This window comes from Echinops telfairi, unplaced genomic scaffold (genome assembly GCF_000313985.2).
Source record: "Echinops telfairi isolate 266 unplaced genomic scaffold, ASM31398v2 ScPeMD7_7468;HRSCAF=8506_0, whole genome shotgun sequence".
In the NCBI taxonomy this organism is placed as follows: domain Eukaryota; kingdom Metazoa; phylum Chordata; class Mammalia; order Afrosoricida; family Tenrecidae; genus Echinops; species Echinops telfairi.
The window spans coordinates 62,664,926-62,673,891 of NW_022111369.1; the positions used below are offsets into that span (position 1 = coordinate 62,664,926).

At 43.1% G+C, this 8,966-nt stretch overlaps 1 protein-coding gene across 1 annotated transcript in view; it reads right to left on the reverse strand.

Annotated features, from left to right (window-relative positions):
• TXK (TXK tyrosine kinase) overlaps window positions 1-8,434 on the reverse strand; it is a 65,672-nt gene extending 57,238 nt beyond the window's left edge. The window contains exons 1-3 of the mRNA XM_004706274.1: window positions 8,364-8,434; window positions 5,320-5,422; window positions 3,988-4,193 (exon numbers count right to left, since the gene is read on the reverse strand). Of these exons, the coding sequence (XP_004706331.1) occupies window positions 3,988-4,193; window positions 5,320-5,422; window positions 8,364-8,434 (380 nt within the window). The remainder of the gene's footprint in view (window positions 1-3,987; window positions 4,194-5,319; window positions 5,423-8,363) is intronic.
• Window positions 8,435-8,966: the final 532 nt, after the last annotated feature.

Below are 8,966 nucleotides of genomic sequence, written 5' to 3' on the forward strand. Positions count from 1 at the left end.
CTGTAAGAGCCCCCAATAAAATGATTTATTAAAAATTTTTTAAGTTAAAAACTAAAACCTGGTGTGCTTAGCCTAATCCAGGATAAAGTGTAGCATCCTGTGGGATTTCAGCAACCCCGGGAGTGTAGTGCCCACTTTGGGAAACACTGCTCTATATATTCCATAATTTGTTTAGCCTGACTTTTCCTATGGGAGTGAAAAAAACTATTGTAAAGACACACTTTTCCCATCTGTCATTCAATCAACTCAAACAAACAGACAAAACAACCTTGACACATGCCCTTTTGTGCACAAGAATGAGTATTTCTCTAAGATACCAAGCAGTGAAATTGTTGCACCATCAAATAAATGCATATTTCAGTGAACACAGCAAATTATCCTCCAAGGAGAACATGACAATTTATAAACTGGAAATGTAATTTTCCAGTTAGGGAAAAGACTTCTCTCTCCCTACACTCTTACCAAGATTTGGAATTATAAAAAGATCACTCAGACACATGGTTGAGTGAGAAAAGCAAAGTTCAGAAAAATGCGTAAGTAAAATAAAATACAGATGCTGTGACATGCACTCCATCTTTAAAGAGGTCTTTTGCCACTGTTTCACCCGACGAATTATATCATTTGATTTCTTGAGTGCTACTTCCATGGGTGTTGATTGTAGACCCACGTAAAATAAAATCCTCGATAACATCACTAATGTATCCATTTATTTGAATGCTGCTTGTGGTCCAGTTGTGAAGATTTTATGTTGAGGTGTAATCCGTACTGAGAGCTGTACGTAATTTTTGATCTTCATCAGTTGAGTGCTTCAAGCACTCTTTGCTTTCAGCAAGCAATGTTGTATCATCTGCGTATGCCCAAGAAGTTAGGATCTACTTGATGCCATATCCTTCTTAGCATAGTCCAGTTTCTTGAGTTATTTGCTCAACCAACAGATTGAATAAGTATGGTAAAAGGCCACAACTCTGATACATCCCTTTCCATGCTTTAACCCATGCAGCTTCCTCTTGTCCAGTTTAAACAACTGCCTTTTGATCTAAATACAAGTTCTGCATGAGCATAATTAAGCGTTGTGGAATTCCTATTCTTTGTAAAGTTATCCATACTTCATGATGATCCACACACAAAAATATTTTCACAATTGGACCACAAGCAACATCAAAATTAATGGATAAAATAGTGATGTTATCCAGGATTTTATTTTACTTGGATCTACAATCAACACCCATGGAAGTAGCACTCAAGAAATCAAATGATCCACACAGCCTTTGCATAAGAAATAAAGCATATGTAAGCTCCCTTTTGGGTAATGGCTTCTTTAGTCAATATTCATCTGATATCAGCAACAATAGGTCTTGTTTTATATTCTTTTCTGGGGTATACACAAGTTTATTTTCCTTTAGCTTCTGCTTGAAATTGGAGATGAGCAATTGATGGCCTGTTCCACAATAGGCCCTGGCCTTGTCATGACTTTTTGAGCTTCTCCATGGCCTCTTTTCCTAGATGCAGTGGATTTTATTCCTATGTATGCTAGCTGGTGAGTTCCACGTGTACGGTTACCACCTTTGCTGTTGGAAAACGCTACTACAAAATTCTATCTGCAATCTCCAGGATAATTTCAATCACCAAGGCCATATTTTTTGACTACTGATCCTTCCTTCCTCTGTGTTTTTAATTTCCCAATCACCAGTACTTATCAATCAATCTTAATTGCATGCTTGATCCATTTCAGTACAGAAGATGGCAAAAATCTTCAATTTCTCCATCTCGGGTATTCGTGCTTGGTGTGTAAGTGTGAAGAACAGTCATATTAACTTGTCTTCTTATAGGCCTATGGATATTACCCTCTCACGGATGGCACTGCATTTCAGGACAGAACATGAAATGGTTTGGGTTTTCATTTTGTTTTGGGGATTGCAAGGGCAATGGCAACCAGTGCCATGGAGTTGATGCTGATGCCGAGAGACCCCATAGGACAGTAGAACTGCCTCACGAATTTCTAAGACTTTACTTTATTTAGTAGAAAGTCCCATCTTTCTCCCAAGAGCTACTGGTGGTTTCAGACTGCCAACCTTTTGGATCACAGCACAACTTGTAACCACTATGCCATCGGCTCTTTTTATGATCAATGTGATGTTATTCGTCTACAATTTGTCATTTCTGGCAACTCAAAAAAACAAATTCACTGCAATCAATTAATTGATTCTGACTCATAACAACCCTATAAGACAGAGTAGAACTGCCCCCGTGGGTTTTGGAAACTGTAACTCTTCATGGGAGTAGAAGGCCTCATCTTTATCCTTTGGAGTGGTGGTGGAATCAAACTTATGACCTTAAGGTTAGTAGAACCACTCATAACCCACTATACTACCAGTGCTCATAATGGACAATATGACTATTCAATTCAAAATGTCCAACATCAGTCTATTTAAGCTCACTAATTTCTAAGATATCAGTCCTGATGCACTCCATTTCATTTTTGATAACTTCCAATTTTCCTAGATTCATTCTCTGTACATTCCAGGTTCTACATATTAATAGATGTTTGCAGCTGTTTCTTCCCACAAGGATTGTACCAAAGGAAGGTCTTGCCAGCTCTACTCGATCCATGCTATTCAGGTTGATTCTAGTTTGAGGAGGTGGCTCTTCCCTCGTCATTTTTTGAGGGTGTCCCAACCTCAGGGGCTTATTCTCAAGCATTGTATCAGTCAGTGGTCCACTGCTATTTGTAATGTTGTCATTAGTCAGGGTTTTCTGAACTACATCACCAGGTCCTCATCTGCTACATGTCTTAGCCTGGTCACTTGGCAAAAATACCAGTTACCAGGCATCACAGCTGTGGGGAGAAAGCTGTTAATTCCTTGGGCAAATGGGACAGAAGCAACATATTTCCTTATTTCCTTATTATCATCCTTCCACAACATGGCCCAATGTCGTGGAAGGATGAGAATAGTTCATCTTGGGGAGCTGATTGAAGCAATGTTGGTCTGTCTTTCCATTTGAGATAAAATGGACACTGTCCTTGTTCCCTGGCAAAGGCTGCAAACAGCAGCCACCTGCAAGGTTCTCAGTTTCTTCAGGTCCCCATCCTCATCCTCCCCTCCTGTCTATGATTAACTTGGTTGAAGTGTTAATGTTTCTTTGTATGCCTTAGAACTAAACTGCCTTTGTGTAAATGCTGGCTGAGCATGCTGGCTACCTGCTCCCAGGAGTATATAAGCTCACCTCTAATAAAGCTCTGGGTTCTCGGTAGCGTCTTGCTGCAGAGACCTCCATGCCCCAACTTTTTGTCTGTCTCTTTTGTATATAAGTTTTATCTTGTGGATTGCACCCTCTCGAACTCTTGTGATACGTAAGATGAGTCTATTGCTACATTATCTTACAACAGCAACACACAGGGCACCTCTGTCCAAACACACTGACGGATGAGTGGTGGGAGGCACTGGTAATCTACAATATTTAACACATAATGAAATCTACCTGCACCCCCAAGGTCTTTTCTTTTTTTCTAGCTTAACTCAGCAGCTATTACAGTATTTTCCCCTAAGACCAGTTGTCACGAAAACACAATAACAAGCAAAACACACACTCTCTCTGTTCTTCTCTTAGATCGTAAACAGCACAATCAGACCAATTCCCAAATAGCGAGCACAGCTATCAGAACAAGAACTTAGATGGTAGAGATTCGCATTCTCGTTTTACAAGTTAAGCAACACGCACTCACAGAGGCTGAGGGAACTTGCCCAAACAGTAGTAAGTGAGACTGGCTGGCTGTGAAGTCATTTCAGCCGGAACTCACTGTGCGGTGATGTTCCCACAAACTGAAGGGAGCAGGTGGGGTGGGTCAGGGGTGCGTGGGCAGGTTCTATTTCATGAAAAGAGTTATAAACCAGGATAACATGAACCAATAAATAGTCTTCTTCATGTTTAAGAGTCTTTAAGAGCTAAAAAAGCCAGAATTTGAAAGGATAAACCCACCAAGCTTACCCCTGCTGGTCTCTTGCCTTCCACCAGTGTGGTGTATACTTCTCCAATATCAAGTATTCTTCTGCTCTCGTTAAAGCTAAATCACAGGATTCTCTGGGCAGGAAGTCATAAAGTGCCTTCACCTGGATCATCTCTTCAGCTCCCTCGGAGACAGGCAGGGGAGGCAGTGGCTTGCGTTTGGACGGCTGCCCGTGACTCCTGTTGGACTGCCCCAAACCACAAAGTTGATTGACTATTATTCTACTAAGAACAAAACACCTGTGCAGCAGGTTTGCCAACGGCCTCACTTCTCCCTTCTCGCTGCACCAAGAAAGAGGCCGGGGTGAGACACATGCAGGAAGTGAGTGACCTTCTGAATGCATCAGCACACCGGGATGGCTCATTGGGGTGTCGACTTGTCTACGGGGCCCAGTACTAGACTAGATGTTCCACAGTAATCTGACATAACGTAATCTATTATTCCGTTGAAAAGCGAGTTTCCTCAACGTGCATTTCACCTGCTGACCCTAACCATACATGGTGGAAAGACTCCCTCTCTCTGCTTGGCACTCTTTCCAGCACCTGGCCGCAGGATCTCAGGAAGCAAGGCTGCTCAAGTCTCCAGCCTGCCACCTGACCTATAGACTCTCTCTCTGTGTATAGATACACATATTACATGCACATATACATACATATGTATCATAGACCAAAGGGGGCTTCAAAAATTATGTGGGGAAATAGTCTTCCATGTTCCCATGAATTTTTAGAAGCCCCTCCATACAATCTCTTCTATGTGTCCCTGGTTCTGCTGCTCCAGAGAGCCCCAAGATACTCAGAGACGACGCTTATCGTCAGGACCCTTTGAGATCCCAGGTTCTCTCCCAGCATGACACTGGCTCTTTTCCTGTCGCTGTTCTTTAAGGGCGAGCTGCCCCTTCATAGTCTTGCTTCCTCTTAAAGAGTGTTCGTTCTCTCTGGGGGGAAGAACTGCTGTTCTCTTTGATCTGCTGTAAGCTTGCATTTGGTTTTTACCACACTTCCTAAGAACGTAATGTCTCCCCACACGGAAATGAAAGTAAATGCTGGCCTCAAACCGCCAGGCAAACTGGAAGACATTTCTCTCCCATTTCCAGCTTCAAGTCACGTCTTTGAAGAGAGCAGAGAAGGCGCTTTTTACCTGCTCCGTGCTCATCCTCCTCGAGGACATTGATTCCGTGAGTATTCGTGGAGCGCTCACTACGTGACAAGCACATACTCGCCTCTGGACCCAGCCACAAGCAGATCCTCCTGCAGCATAGACCCTAAAAGACAGCCTTCCCCTCCACCCCCCCACCCCCATCCCGGGACACTCACTTTCTTCTTACTTGGCAGCTCGAGGAGCCGGGGCCTGTGACGTGGTGCGTATTTTCCAGAGCGTTCTTCATCTTTGCTGGGGCTCATCTGCGTTCTCGCTTCTCTGACACTGAAAGCAACAGGTCACAAGGGAATATTGGTATAATGCTGATCTAAACATCTCCTCAATTATCACAGAACTAGTGGGGGAAGGGAAGCCTACCAGGCTCTCTTTCCAATTACCTTTTTTAAAAAGATGACATTCTACTGTTTCCAGTGAAGACTTTCACAGCAGTTTAGGGTCCCCTTTGACAATTACTGGGGAGGCAGAGGGGGCTTTCTATGTTCTTCTCCTGTGGCGATACAGTCTTGGAACTCACCGAGACAGTTCAACCCTGCCCTTGACTCAATAGTAGTGAGTGAGTGTGCATAGACAATTACTACACAAATTGTGCAGCGACGTTGGCTGCAGTCTTCACCAGGTGTGGCCATTCGACTTAGTCTTTCCACTCTGGCTGTTACGTTTCCACTCGTGTGATTTCCCTGCCCCCTTACAGTCTCATGTTTACTGAGTTTGATCGCCTGTTCCAGCTACACTTTGATTGACAAGGCTTCTTCACTCTGTCTCTTTGGGCAAGTTGCTAGTTCTCAGAACTTCAGTTTCCCTACCTGGAAGTGTGAAGTGATAACAGCGTATAGACTGTCTACAAAATAAAATAAAGAAAGCCTATATCATAGGTCCGGTACAGAGTTCGGTCTATAACAGTGGCACAGAATCATGATCACGATGGTAAAAGACTAAGTTTCTCTATGTTCTGCAGCATGCTTATGATTTCCCAGGTGTCACTGCATGTAATGATTTCTATTAAGCAGTGGCCCCTGGAGGTGTCATGGGCTGGCTCTTTATTGGGCTGCTAGCTGCCAGCTCAGCTTTTCAGACACACCAGATACTTTCCAGGAGAAGAGGAAGCTCCCTGCTCTCTTAAGAGATTTGCAGCCTCAGAAATCCAAAGGTGCGGTTCTGCTCTGCCCTGGAAGGTCGCTATGAGTCAGAATCAACGTCATGGCAAGCGGTTTGGTGTGTTTGGGATTGTTATAAGTGAGGAGGCATTAGCAGTTCTGTGACAGAATTATTGCCTTGCTCTCAGGAGATGAGAGAGCCTTGGTTGTGTAGTGGATCATATAATGGCCTGCTAACCATAACATTAGTAGTTTGAAACCACCAGCTGATCTTTGGAAGAAAGATGAGATTTCTACTCCCATAAAGAGTTAGTCTTGGAAACCCAAGGGGCAATTCTAGTCTATCTTATAGGGCTGCTATGAATCAGAACAGTCTCCATGGTAGTGACTTTGGTTTCAGTTTGGGGATGTGGGAGGTATGGTTTCAATTCCCAGTCAATGCACCTCATATGCCGCCACCACCCATGAGGCTTGTGTGTTGTTATGATGCGGAACAGGCCTAAGAGCTTTCAGACAGAGAAAAAAGAGGAGGAAAGGCCTAGCCAATCTACCTTTGACACAGTCAATGAAAACATAAATGACAATGGTCCAATTTGCCTCTGATCATGAGCATCGTGCAGGGCCTAATAAAAGTTCAGTCCCTTGTGTGTCGGGTCAACATGAGGACCAACCACAGCTAACAACAACAGCACTGCTAAAAGAAGATGAGATTAAGAAAAGGGCATTTGAATTCAGCTCCGCCGTTTCATAGTGTGGCCTTGGGTAGGCAATGGAACCTCTTTCAGCCTGTTTCCTAATCTATAAAGTGAGAATCATTTTAAGGTAATAAGATGTTTTGAGAGTTATATGAGTTAGCAAAATAAACCTCTAAGCATAGTATCGGAAAGCCAATTGCTACATATTAGCTGTAACTATCATTACATACTAGCTGTGACTACCATCATAGTAAGAAGCTTTGGTGGTGTAAGGTGTTACAGGTTGGACTGCTATTCGAAAGGTCAGCTGCTCTTTGAGAGAAAGACCAGTCTACCTGCTCTTGTCTGCTCCCATATAGATGTTCAGCCTTGGAAACCCCAGGGGGGACAGTTCTACTCTGCCCTGTGGAGTCTCTCTGGGTTGGAATCAACTCAATGACAGTGGGTCATCAGCAGCACACCTTGGATTTAATTCTTCTATGATCACTTATTGGCCACAAATGTGTAAGACACATGATAGCTTTGGAGAGAGCTTCACATGCATAAGACAGGATTCTGCCCTTGAATAGTCAAAATTACCAAGTGGAACACAGACATAGAAACAGTATAAATGAAATAAACCTTAAATAGGAACCCAAGTCACATGGGACCAGATAAAACCTGACATTTGACTTAGACCCATTAAAATTTTTTATTGAATATTTTGTGGGGGGGAACTTATAGCAAGTTAGACTGGCCTTTGACAAATTGCCACACAAATTGTTGAGTGTCATTAATTGCCTTTATCAGCCTGTGTCCACATTCTCTCGGTAATCGTGTTCAGTTGGTTGTCTATCCAGTCCTCTAGTGTCCCTTATGGTCTTCTCTTTGCTTTTGTGCAATCGTTGACATGTTAGTCTCAATCTGACGGGTTTGAAGTAGGGCACTGATCTTACAATACCCCTCACCTTCTGCCACTTTTCCATTTCCATGAAAGGTGAGCTCAGAGGATTGGCTCTTGCTAGGTTTAAAGTGTATCACAGGGAGATTGTCTCTATTGTTCCCAGTTCGCTGGATTTAAAAAAATAAAACTTTTTATAAGGAGGCTTCAAAAATTCCATGGAACATGGAATAAACAAAAAATGAACTATTTCTCCCCTGCCCCCTCAATACACTTTTGGAAGCCCCTTCGTCTATGAACATGTTCATGCTCTGTATTTTTTCTTCCATTATATTGGGACCAACACTTGTGGGCCCTGGTTAGAATGTTGATCGACATGGACGGGAATTCAGCAGGGAAAGCACAGGAGAAGGCTTCCCACCCAGGCCCAGGTAACTGCACACACAGAAAGGCATGGCGAAGACCAAGGGAAGATGAAGAACTTCCAGATGAACCCATTTGCAAGAAGGTGCCCTCTGAAGTAGACTTACCGCTTCTGCACAGAACAGCAGCAGCAGCAACAGAAAACCGACTGGATGGTGTTATCTGAAAGGCAGATCATGTTCAGCTGTTAGAAGCCATGAGCCCATGGCGGTGGATACCTGAGGTGTGTAGTGCTTTCCCCAAAGAGGAAGTCCTGAAGATCAGGGACGATCAGATTATTCTACAGTGTATGTGAATTCTTGACCATGCCCTTCTCCACCAGCAGAAACCCCAAATCGTCACTAAAGCAAAAGTAAGTTACTGGCACCCAGGCCAATGTGGTTTCCCTTCTCAGGCTCCCCTCCCCCCTGACTGGTTTGTGCATTTCCTCCTCTGTGAAGAATAAGTGACCGTGCGTTGGACTTTCCTTTGATCGGGGCTAATGTCAGTTAGCAAATGGGCAAAAGAATATAATGCTCAAAACAATGTTTTTACAAGGAGATCCATTAGGGGAGAGTTTTAGTTCAATTGATCACATTTCTTAATTTTTCAATAAAAGATGATATAAAACTTGGGCTCTCCATTTGTCTATGGCTTAAATTCAAATATAAGCCAGCAATGTTAAGAAAGAAATATCTAGTAAATGTGGACCATGTTGATGCTTTTATTGT